Here is a 13,197-nt window from a genome sequence, read left to right on the forward strand (position 1 = left end):
GACGTGATCAGACTGCGTCAGCAAGAACAGTCTGTCGACATTTACATAGAGAGAGGTATTATAGTAGGCTTGCAGGGCACAAACCCCTCATTACAAAGATGAATGCACATTTCAGAGTTCAGTAGTGCAAAAGCCATGGGCTCTGGTCTACACAGATGTGGAAAAAAGTGATATGGTCGGATGAGTCATCCTTCACCATATTCTCCAGTGGGTGAGAGTATGTGTGGAGTAATCACCTTTATCCTATGATGAAACATTTCTATCCTGATGGGGGTGGTCTCTTCCAGGATGACAATGCCCCTATCCATAGGGCATGAGGGTTCACTGAATGGTTTGATGAGTATGAAAACGATGTGAATCATATGCTATGGCCTTCAACCCAGTTGAACACCCATGGGAGATTTTGGACCAACATGTCAGACAGCGGTGTCCATCCCTCCAGTAGAGCTCCAGAGATTTGGAGGATCAATGCCAAAGTGCAATGACGCTGTTCTGGCGGCTCATGGTGGCCCAACACCTTACAAAGACACTTTATGTTGGTTTTTCCTTTATGTCACCATATCTGTCACCCGTCTGCAGTTCCACTAGTCTTACAAATAGATGATAATTAGTAACTCCTCCGGTATCACTCATGATTCTTGTCTTTAAATATGTCTTACGAGAGAAAAGTTATGATAAGCGGGTATTCTGAAAAACAGTATCAAACAGTTCTGAATGGTTGGTATTTTGTTTTGTTTTTTTTACATCAAAGATAGGATACTTTTAGGAGGAACTGCTGCTCTACCACAAATGTTACCACATAACTTAACAAACACAGTATGAAATAATAAGAAAGGTAGGGTAAACTCCACTTTATGATTAAGTACCCACAGCTCCCCATTTGAGGTATAACTTCATTTAGGACAAGTAGACCTGTTTTCCCTGGAAAAGTAGTTTGATATTCCTGGGATGAAATCATTTTAAAATTACAGAAAAACGTCAACCCTGACTGAAGGAAAGAAAGGAATGGTTATTGAGCAAAGTGGTAGAGGGCTCCAGCAGCCAGATGGCACCGTCAAGAGATTCGCTATATGGCAATAATACGACGGCTTGGCAGTCCGACAACACCTCAGGTTTAACCTCATTTACACCAACAAACACACACATTTCCCCCCACAGCCGCCACAGTGCTCCATTCTGTGCAGGCAGATGCCATGGATCATGTTATGGTGTGCTAGCCCGCTGTGCTCCGCAGAGTTCATCCTTAACACATGTTCCTAGCAGCCATCATAGATTAAAAGAGAGAGAATACGAGAGAGAAGTCAAGCTGTGAGAGAACCAGAGGGAGAGAGAGAGAGACCTAATTGATTGAGGGAAAGTGAAGAAAAAAGTCTGGGAAAAAATAAGACAAGAGTAAACATGTTTCCCCAAACAAATGATGCTGGCCTCCTTCACAGTCAATCAACAACATGTATGTTTCCTTGTAGTGACCTCTAATCGCAAGGCTGCAAAGGTGAAATGCACCAATTCCCCAAGTTTCTTCAAAGTCTAAGTAGTTGAAATGTCTGAATTCTTTCAGACATATGGATAAACAAACACCGGGGTGAGCTCATCAGCATAAGTAGAAAGAAGCATAATTCTCCCGAGTTTCTCAAAATTGGATCAGTGGTATCTTAGAAATCACTTCTGACAAACACGTAAGCAAACCAGCAGATGGATGGAGGCCGATTTGAAGCTCGCTGCTTTTCATTGTGGGGACAAAAAAGTATTAAATTCCTTATATAGAGACGGGATGGTGGAGGCTCTGGAGCCTGAATTAGTGCATAATTACGCTGCGCGGTTTCAGTGTTTAGCTGACATTTACCCAGAGCAATGAACAATGAATGAACAATGAATTCACAGATAGATAGTTTGCAGAGTCGTCAGTAAGAACTTCCAAAATACTTTGAATGATTAAATTCAAATATCCAAACTTCCCGCTGCCCTACAGTGGCTTTCAATCCTGGTTCTCAGGAAGTCGACAACTGCTGTTTTTTGTCCCACCCAAAAACTTAAATGAATTCAAGTGTAAAATACACGTAGTCCCTGATTATAAAGTATGTGAAGAATGAAAACCAGCAGGACGTAACAAAAACTTCCTCAGATATCACGTTGAAAGAATAATTGAAGATCCATCCAGACACCCGTCCAGCCTCACCAAAACCAGAACATGTTGAAGCGACTGCAATAGATCTCGTTAATGATACATTTCTAAGAGTTATCTTTTAAAAGAAGATTGAAGAGGTTTACACTCAGTGGCGACTTTATTAGGTACAATCTAATGCAATCCAATACAACATTCCTGCCATTATATTTATCTTTATAAAGTTTACAATGTCCAGTTCTCGGTGACATTGTCTGAAATGTGTACATCCAATCATATGCTTATTATTGAGGTCGTAGTTAGCGGTGATGCTGCACTGGACTGCGTTATATTTAGAGGTGTCTCTTCCATATTTATATACATGATGAGGACCAAATATTAAAAAACACCTCTTGATATAATGCAGTCTAGTACAACACCACCACTATCCATGCATCAAAACACGCCTCTGTGACAGTGTCAACTAGAATTACCGCCTTGCGGCTTTATTCAGCCAACCAGCCAGGTTGCAGTTTACATCCATGTCTGTCATATAATACATGTAGTGAAGACTTTGAAGGAATTTTTTTAAAAAGTATGAAATGTATTTTATCTTTAGTAGCATATGAATTCTTTAGTTATGGCCAAAAACGTGTTTTGTGAGGTCACAATGACCTTGACCTTTTAGTTAGATTCACACACATTCACAACTGGAAGCTGCCCAGTTAAACTACAGTCTGCCCTGCTGGCCACAGAGCAGCTCCACTGGAGCACCTGGGGTTAAGGGCCTTGCTCAAGGGCACCTCTGTGGTGGTAATGAGGGAGGACCAAGTGCTGTTTCTTTCACCTTGCCTGCCCAGAAACGGTGGCCCAATCTAGGCCACTATTTATTTTATTTTTTTTACTCTTAGCCTGTCTCTGTGCTGCTGTAACATGTTGATTCCTCCCCAGGGGATCAGCAAGTTCTGTCTTAGCTACAAATTGGAAAAAAAAACGTCGTACCTTGTTGGTGATAGAGCAGCAGCCGTCCTTTCTCCAGCACCAGAGTGAGCCTGCGATCTCTCTGTCCCTCTGCGTGGAGCAGCGTCCCGGAATTCTTCAGGGTCTTAAACTTCAGAGATATCATCTCTGTCGCCGTCCGGCTCGGCCTAACACTCAGCCGGAAGACCAGACTGCTGCTGCCATCGAAGTTCGCCACGTCAGAGGCTACAGAAAAAAACACAGTGCAGGAGGAATTGCATCATTATATAAACAGCGATTTGTTTAACTCTTCAATAACGGTAATAATTGAGATGTCACCACATTTATCAATTTAAATCACATACCGTGCAACAGTTTAATGTAAAATTATACCTATATAAGCTTAATTTTCCAGTAAGTGAGGTTCAAACAGAGACCAGCATCAATACAAACTGTCTGCCAAACAGCCGACTTCTTCCAGAGGAGCTGGACTCAAAATCAACAGGACTTTTGCAACTTTCTTACTATTTTTCCAAAGCACCACAGGCCAACCAAGCGTGTTGCGTGAACAGGTTTACTGATTTCGCTGAATGTGTAGCCAGTAGTATAGCTACTCGGCACGTAGCTTTAACCTCTTAACATCCAGCTTTCACCTTTTTTGATCCATTAGGTAGCTTGAAGATTGGAAAAAATCTTATTCCACACTATCTGACATTGTCACATCTATATAAAATAGTAAAGGTCTGTGAGTTTGAGCAATTTTTGGTTGGAAAGTACGAGTTTGTATCGACCAGCATGCAGGGTTTAAGAGGTTAAAGCGAAAAACCTCAAGCCCTGTTGTAACTTAAAGACAAAGCACACCAAAGGACGAGGTCTGAGCTGTGTAAATAAAGAAAGAGATATTACAGTAAAATACAGCACAACAGGAGCAGTCCAGAACATTTGTAGTTACTTATTGCTGTGGCCTAAAATGCTTGAGTTGCTTGTATCTCATTGCTTAAGCATCTTAAATGTAAATTTTGATTGTTTCGATTCCTCCTGAACACTATAAAGCGACAATGTGCTCCCAGTACACCTCAAAGACAACAGCCCATGGTTTCCAGTGGATTGGCATTATTTTTATTTGTTTGAACGGTATTGATTTTCTCTGCTTATTTCTCTCTAAGTGAATAGTTTCTGATGAGCTTGAAAATTTTTGGCCCCTTAAAGTACAAACACTTCAAACACCACAACAAAACCATATGGTTGAGTTTCTTCTAATGGCTACAGAGCAGCAACCACAGACCTTAAAAAGACCAGTGTGAGTAATTAAATTTTATTGTGGTGAGAGCAGAATTCATGTGAATCTGTATGATAAAAAAAAAAAAAAAAAGTTTCAACCGTGTCAGCAGTTTTTCCTTTACAGCTCAAAGCTCAAATTAAAAAGTGCTGTTATGCTTACAGCATAAAAAGTGGCCCAGGCAGTATTGAGTGTTTATTGAATGTGACCAAAAAAAAAAAAAAAAAATCTTCCAAACCGCTGACCGCTTGTACTCACTTTATTATGTTTCCGTACTCAGACTTTGTTCAGGTAAAACTCAGTTAAGATAAATTTTACTTGGTCAAGGTTTGAGGACCAAAACAGCTGTAATGAGCTCAGTTCAAGCGTGAGGGATTTTTTGGTTTCTTCACAATCAAGAGATTTTGTTCCTCAGGTCAAAAAGACCTTGGCGTAATTATTACCAAATATGACTCAAAATAATAATATACTGTGTGTATCCAATTGCACCTCATGCTTTCGAAGACTGCTGTTAATAACAGCCAATACGCATTTTCACAAGATGTGACGAGTCAAAAATGTGAAGTATGAAAAGAAGAACTTGAGTCTGTTCATGCCACGGAGCAAGCTCCCTTTGTGCAATAAAACAAAAAGACTCAGTTTCTTGCCAAACCCAACCCAGTATTAAATGCTGGCTGGGAGGAGGCTACCACTCACTCACATATCTCAACGTTCTAAAATAATGAGCATTTGTAGTATTTGAACACTTTTACAGGCTATAATGTAAATAAACAAACATGAAAACCGAAAATCCAGATACCTACTTGACATATTTATGCCCGAGCCCAAACTGACGTAAAAGGAGTGGAGGACTAGGAGTGGACTTACTGTATCTACAGCCATATATTTCCAGTCTGAGTCCAATCCGCCCAGTGGGGTTCCAGTCCAGAGGGATCAAGCGGAGGTAGCGAGCTATGACGGGCTGTTCCAGTTTGTACTGGACCACAGTGTCTGCATTACTGTTGCCTGGAAAAGCCTGGAGCAAATAGAACTACATGTTAGTTAGCTGAATCTTACATCCAAACATCCATGTTTTGCTGGTTGCTGCTAGATTGTATTATGTAACTCAAAATTATGCAGAGCCCTGAGGATAAAGCATTTGTAGTAATTAGTTCCTCGAGCACCTTAAACAGGGACACGGGATTTACTTCTTTTGTACTCAGGTGCTCATAATCAAGCTGTCTGATAAGGCGATGTATTCTCTTTTGAAGAGGCTAAAAGCTACAATCTTCTAACTTTCTCTTGACAAAAACTATGATGTGCACATAGACCCATGTTTGCAACGAAAGTGTCTTTAAACGTAAGAGGTGCACTAGTTCTTGTTGAAAACTCTTCCTCGCCGTGATGTTTCTGCATTTTCAAACTTTGAGCTCACAGAGGCAATTGATCCTAACTGCTGATTATGCCCCCCCCCCCCTCTTTCCTCATCTCTCTCTCTGTCCAGTGATCAATAACTCTGGGACCTATCCTGTCTCCATACCAAGCCTCTTAAAAGACTAATGGCTTCTATTTTCCCCAATCAGCTGCCTGTGGGAATCCAGTGGGATTTTCTGGTTGACAGGCCAACAGCACATAGAGCAACACATCATTAACATCTGTAAGGAGAGAAAAGATTTTTTTTAAAAATAAAACAACCTAGGTGCATTTGCGGTTATGTGTGCATGTGCTTTGCTTGTATCTGTCCTCCCTATTTGAGTGTGTGTGACATTGTCTATGCACGTGTGTGTGTGTGTGTGCGTGTGTGTGAGAGACCGCTGAGTGTGTACTGATGTGGCTACGTGAGTGAAATTGGCTCTCTTGGTACGGCATAATTGTGATCTCAGTGCCTTCCTCAGTGCGTCGAAGGGCTGAGCCAGCTGGCCAGCGGAGCGTTAAGCTCAACAAATGGCTCCCTTTCCTGCTGTGGAGGCGGAGGAGAGCCGCATCTCATTTACTTGCCCGAGCATCTTTTGAAATATGAGTAGCCTCTGACAAGCCTTTTTTTTTTTTCTTCACATCTCATTAATGAATTGCATTATCCTTGATGCTTTGGCGACATTGTTCATCTGACATTCATGCCAATAAAGCATACTGAATTGAATTGAACTGAAGTAAATTGAACCGAATTGAAATAAATTGATAAGAGGAGGAGGGCATAAGGAAGAGTCATAGAGCAACAGTGATTTTTCTTCAGAGCTGTAAGAAAGTGGACATTGAGTTAGGAATTTCTTTTGCAAACTATAATTTCCAAGGTCATCAATCTTGAACACATTTATAAACACTTTTCCCTCTGCCTTTGAATCATTTATACATTTGTATACAGAGTTAATACAACTTTTGTAAGCTTTGTAATCATTACAGCTCTTTTATACTGTGTTATCAATAATTAATGGGAAGAACTTTTGGAGAACAACTTTTCTCTAATCTTTGCTTTTTTGTGAAACATCTGAAGTCTAAAGGGGAAATGACTCTTTGGTTCAACTGCTAACCACACACAGACATCTGGAGCTTTAAAAACAATCTAACACTAAGTAGTTGTGCAGGAAGTATTCGGATCCTTTTCTTAAGTAAAAATAGCATTTAAAAAGTATTCCAACCCAGTTAAAGTTGTGCACCATGTGTAAAAGTATTATTGGCAAAAATTAGCAAAGGTACACAATGCAGCTAGATGAACCCAGTGAGTTATTTTCTATGATATTATTGGATTATCACACATTAATGTGTCATTAGAATTTTACTGTTGCAGTCGGTTGAGGTGAAGCTATTTTGCAAGTTATTATACAGTTTAATCGATGAAATTGCATCATATTCAATGAGCTCATCAACTTGAAGTTACCAAATAAATGTAGTGAAGTAAAAAGTACAATATAAAGATACTTCGTTACATTCCACCACTGGACACACGAGACAAGTGACCCCAACTAGACACTCCTCTCTTAAGGGGTCACAAGCCAAAAAAAGATGATTTTCAACAATGCACTGTATTTCATGAGCTAGTCCAATGTTTTATTGTCAGCAGTGAAAGGAATTACGCAGGTAAAGCGCAAGGACCTCAAAATTATACTTAAGTACAGCACTTAACTAAATGTACTCAGTTACGTTCCACCACTGGAGAGCAAGAGGAGAAAGATAAGAAGTCAGTGAGAGGCTGTGCCTGATACAGCTGTTTTTGCAGTCAAATCTCCCCCTTAACAGACCCACTAAGCTGGCCTGACTAATAAATGGGGCTTTAAAAACACTCTGAAAGCTGATCTGAGTTTATCACCTTTCATGCCGAGTGCGAAATCAACAAGTTTTTAAGCTGCAACCCTAGTCTCTCTTTTTAGCGATGACTCCCAGGCTTCAGAGTGTTCGCATCCTTCGCTGGGAGAGAGTTATCCTGTCAAATTTGACTCAACACCTGCCCTCCAGGCTGCTTCTGTAACAACAGGGGTTGTACTGTCTTCCGTTAAGGAGGGAGAAGAAGCCTGACTGCCTCTGAATCACGTCCAGTGCTGCTCAGTCAACTGAGGCTTGCAAGGCTTCCTGTCCGTCTGACGTTCATTAGTTTGCCTTTTGGTGAGCAGTCGTTCTCGCTCTCTACTGAAAAACGAGATGGCCAGTAGTTTAAAATAATGATGTAAAATGCTGGAAAAGAATTATTTTGGGGGCAAAGAAGAAACGCCGAGGAACATATGCAGTCATGAAGCAACCACAGTGCTGAAGGAAGTCTCTCCCCAGTCCATGTGGAGGACTTCACACGTCAGCTGCGCTACAGAATATTTAAATCACCACATGTATGTCTCAGACGGCTTTCTCACAGATGCCTCCTTCACATTTGAATTTGAGGCGCTGAGCTGACGCTCTTATCAAGAGCGGCTCACAATGACCCAGCTGGCAAGTCTTCATCCAGCGTCTTGCCTGGAGACCGTTGATGGACATCTTTGCCGCTGCTGGAATCAAAGCTGTGACTTTTTTTGTGGGCCAGACAGCCTTTCCAGCAACAGCACCACACTTCTGTCAGAAGAGGTTAAACTATTTGACAGCAGCTCCATGCAGTCAACAGAGCCTTGCCCAGGTTCCTTTCATTGTTCCATCCATTATTAATAAAGAGTGAAAGGCTCTGGGTGAGCAGGCTTGCCGCTGCAGGCAGTACCATTCCCCACAGATAACGTAAATTATGTCTGTGACAGGCATGAGGCCAAATGTATTTTAACTTCAAGGAACCCGAATTTTGAGCTGCGTTCCACCCCAGGCTGCATTCAGAGCTTTGAAAATATACAATAACAAATGTAAAGGTGCATGTTTTAACCCAAATGACAACACGTAGTGTAATACTTTGCATTAGTGCAGGGCATTTTCAAATATGTAGTTTAAGCTTTTAGATATCCGACATGCAGCCAGTGATTTTCATTTATTTTAGTACCAAATAGCTTTGTCGAGACATGAAATTGCTCAAGAAAGGTAATCCATCACAGAAGAAGTTTTACTATCTTGATTTTTCGGTCAGTTTTGTTTCCATTTTTGTCCATGGTACATTTTGATCCTAGGCATCATTTTGAAAACTCCCCTTTGTGCTACATTCAAGGGCACCCCAACAGCTGACAGGTATAGGAGCTATGCAACAATAATTTTACCATAATAAAAACAAAAAAGGGAAACAAAATTTCAAACACGTTTTTCTGCAAATTGACTGATTGATCTCCATTCCTTCGTGACATGAGTTATATTTCATCAAAATATCAAACATCCCTGTTAATTGGACTGTTTAGCACTATTGACCTCCTTTAATTAACCAGCTGGCCGACATGTGTTTTTAATCTATATTCAAGCTGTTTCATGCAGATAGGTTATCGCTGAAGCGGTCTCCTAACACAGTTTGCCTCACAGTGCCTGAAGCTGACTTTAAAACCCCAGATTTGTTTAAAGAGACATTTCTATCCCTACTGTATTTCCTTTAGGATTCAAATGAATCACATCTGAGTGAAAAGTTGTCCATTTAAGGACATTTGTGGTTCGCAGTCAGTATGCAGACATTACTTTTTCATTGATGCCGTTCCACTAAACTTGCAACATGCAAGCTGCATTTTGTAACGTGGGATAATTTCCCCTCCCTGCAACCCGTGCGTGAGCATGAAAGCCCTGTAGGTCTCGCAAATGTACCTGCAATCTGGAGGTGACAGTTACTGGTGAAACTACAAATTACACTCTGTCATGTAATTAATTTTCGGTCATTGGTACTTTTTTGGTTACTGACAATTGCAGGAGAGTTACCCCTAAGCTGTCTTCCTGTCGGTGTTGTCTCCAGTTGTGTCCCGTGTCGCTGAACATCAACAGGTAGGCTGTCAGCCAATCAGAGCTGCCGTATCGTCCCTGCGTGGCAACAGCTGTGACTTGGGTCCGCCTCCCCAAGTCCACCTCCAGCCACTGGTATCTGTCTGAGACAAGAGGAGACCAACCTCCAGCTCCTGCAGAGAGGACAGACACAAAAAGTGGGTTCTAACAATGAGAATCACCCTTAACTTCATGTAATAATGTGTGTGTGTGTGTGTGTGTGTGTGTGTGTAAGTAACGGAGATGAGGGGCGAGACAGAGGCTGGCAGAGGTTACAGAAAAGCGAGCGAGGATGAAAAGACAAAGTGTAGGAGTGAAATATGATTCATTACATTTTAATCTACCTGAAATTAAACTTTAAAACTGTCCATTTATAGTCTGGAGTAGTTGCTCTGTGCTAACATTTCAAAGCCAGCCAATAATAAATGTCACCGTTTGGACATGAATGCAAACTGCTTGTTTATACTGTATGTATGAGTAATGTCCACAGATTAGTGGTGAGGAGGTTGCAGATGACAGGAATAACAACAAGCTATATTACACAACGCCCTGAGTCTGGAGTTATTAGCAGTCAGCACATTCGGAGGTAGCACTGCTTCAAAATGCAGTGTAAATATAGTTTATCCCCATTCTAGCTTTGATTGAAGCCCACTTATATGCTCACAGACTTAAAACCTCGCAATATGTCAAACACTTCCCCGGGTCATGATGATAAATAATAAATCCTCATTATCAAAGACATTAAGTGGGATACAGTATTTGAGCCACAAACACTTGGAGGGAAAGGGTTCAACTGTGGAGCTCAGGGACGGTATTTAAAGCTATTTTATGACTCCCCAAATGATTTTCAAGATGTTTCCACCGTTTGTTTTAATTGGACCACCAAGGTGAAAACACTATGACGATGAACACTACCACACTGATGTGACCCAAATCACTAGGCGTTTGTCTTTTCGACAGTGATGTGCAGAACTGACATCCCTCCCATGTTTTTTGGGGTAATGTGCTCCCTTTCTGTCTTGGCGACAGCTGTTTGTAGCAGCTGTAGGGGGACATCCAGGGGTGTATGAGATTAACTGACACTGTGTTCATATTGTTAGTCCCATCAGCACTGCGAGATGTCAATGCCAGAAAAAAAAAAAAAAAAAATTCACCATACTTTCATTTATCATCTGGCAAGAGGTTGAAAAGTTTAACTGTTAAGCTCCATCAACTGGACACAATACACAGCTCTTTATATGGACTGTTTAAAGACAAAGACACATGATCAAGGACAGAATCCAATGTTTTTATGGGTAATTTGTCACTGCTTGGTATCCTATAAAAACATCAGAAATTAAATAGAAAATACAGTATATAAATAACAATAAATGTAAAGTAAAATAATAAGAAATTCCAACACTGGCTTGGTTCATTATGAGGCAAAAGTGCACATCTGTTGCACTTCAGACAATTATATTTTTGATATAGAGACGCTTGAGAGCAAATCTGGGAAGTAGCTGATAGGTTTCAGATTTTTTTTAATGGTGATAAGGCTGATCACTGATTACTTTTTTTTTAAAAACAATTTTCAGCAAACTTTTTTTAAAAAAAGGAGCAGGTAGGTTTACAGTGATTTCACCCGGATTTTGTATCCCCAAGGACCAAAAAGCTGTTTTTTCTGCTCTGAGAAGGCAATGTTCACTGAGGTTTACAGTAATCACAGGCCGCTTGCAATGCGCATGGCTGAGAATATGCTTACGCTGAAAAAAAGTGAAGAGAAAAATGTAAAGGCGCAGATGATGTATTGATAATGCACCAGAGTCCATTAAAGGTGCAGAGGGAAAAAATGTAGTTATTTGTGTCATGAAAGAGGGAGGGAGAGAGGGTAAACTGGTGTTTATGTGACAAAAAAACATTTTAAAATCTCATTTCCACCCTTTTTTCGCTAATCACTAATCAATTACTGGATTTTTTTTTTAATCAAAAAAATTAGAATAAGCACCAGTTGATTATCTTGGTTATGTCCAGCTAACCTCCTAAACCCAAGTTTCAAATTTTATCTTTTGGCACAGTAATCTTTTTAAAAATTGAACTAAATGTCAGTGGTCTTTAAATGACGGCTCAGCTAAAAGCCACGCGAGTAACAGAACGGCTGGATTCGAAACAAAGAAAGCTTTCGGACTTGAATTAGCCTCGTTGAGAAGTTCTGCTCTAAACAGGAAACAAGCGAGGAAGACCAACACCCCGTTCTCTACGCAGTCTGAACTCTGTCCTGTGCCATATCAGACACTGCACTCATAGGATGGGTTTTTTTCATCTGGGAATACTGAACCTGATGGAGAAGGCTGTGGGTTGGAGAGGGCGAGTGGAGGAGTGAGTTGGGCCAGAAAGCGAACATCAAGAAAAGACACATATATGGTTTGTGTCACGCAGCAGGAGGAGAGTCAACTGAGGGAAGGAAGGACAGACAGTTGTGCCGACAATGCTACAATAACCTTTGCAAAGCCACTGACAACGCTCATCCAGCTGCAATTTCATTTCTACTTTGGATGCTGCTGGCATCCTCTATTCAAAGGACTGTGGGTTTTATGTGTGTGTGTGTGTGTGTGTGTGTGTGTGTGTGTGTGTGTGTGTGTGTGTGTGTGTGTGTGTGTGTGAGAGAGAGAGAGAGATTGAGTGTCAGAGAGAGACAGAGAGAGCTGGGAGAGCTATGGCAGAACCTGATTATGAAGAAACACTGGGGTGATCGAAAAGGCGGCTACAAGATAATGACACTTTGAATACTGAGAAAGGTGTGTGTGTGTGTGTGTGTCTGTTTTTACACATGTTTGAGAAAAAGTGCTGAGTCAGGCTCAGCAAATCCGTGATGCCGGAACAGCAGATGGAGGGATTTCTTCCCTACAGACCACACACACACTCCCAGACACACACGCTCTAAGGCCAATACTAATTCATAACACAACACTTGAGTAAACACACAGCCAAAATGGGCACATTCCCTAATCTCATCACATCTATTATAAAGCCACTTTCTACTGAAACAGCACATGAGTGTTGTAGTAACACAACCCACCATGATCTCCATCTGCATTGTCTCACATGATGCACCGTTGAACAGATGTGGTCGCTGGCGCCGGAACAGGGGGGACAACGAGACTTTATGCCCCCTCCCCCGCTCTCAGGTTTCATGGTAATAAAGTGGTAACGTCTAAGCCGGGTCGAACGTTGGTGATTATGTCCTTTAAATCCAAACAGTGTCTGTATTTAAATTTAAAATACAAAACGGAAAGAAAAAAATGACAAGTCTTTCCTTTTTCGGCCATATGCAGTAATATTGACCACACAGAATTTTTCTGTTATTTAGCTCTGAAATATCAGTAGCCTAACTGTGCTGTAGTGTTTTATTTTGTCAAAGCCATGCTGCTGTCCACCATGGAAGCACCAGCCTCTGTCAGTTTTGTCCTGGACCTATAATATTCTCTAAACTATATACTATAAACACTCAATTCTACACTATATCGTAGCCTATATACTCTATAGAGTG

General features: G+C 41.0%; 1 protein-coding gene across 1 annotated transcript in view; it reads right to left on the reverse strand.

The window, feature by feature from the left end:
* LOC120790700 (contactin-associated protein-like 4) overlaps positions 1-13,197 on the reverse strand; it is a 98,210-nt gene that overhangs the window by 54,949 nt on the left and 30,064 nt on the right. Inside the window, exons 3-5 of the mRNA XM_040128513.1 lie at positions 9,612-9,805; positions 5,208-5,355; positions 3,104-3,307 (exon numbers count right to left, since the gene is read on the reverse strand). Coding sequence (XP_039984447.1) covers positions 3,104-3,307; positions 5,208-5,355; positions 9,612-9,805 — 546 coding nt within the window. The remainder of the gene's footprint in view (positions 1-3,103; positions 3,308-5,207; positions 5,356-9,611; positions 9,806-13,197) is intronic.

Source organism: Xiphias gladius, chromosome 6 (assembly GCF_016859285.1).
Source record: "Xiphias gladius isolate SHS-SW01 ecotype Sanya breed wild chromosome 6, ASM1685928v1, whole genome shotgun sequence".
In the NCBI taxonomy this organism is placed as follows: domain Eukaryota; kingdom Metazoa; phylum Chordata; class Actinopteri; order Istiophoriformes; family Xiphiidae; genus Xiphias; species Xiphias gladius.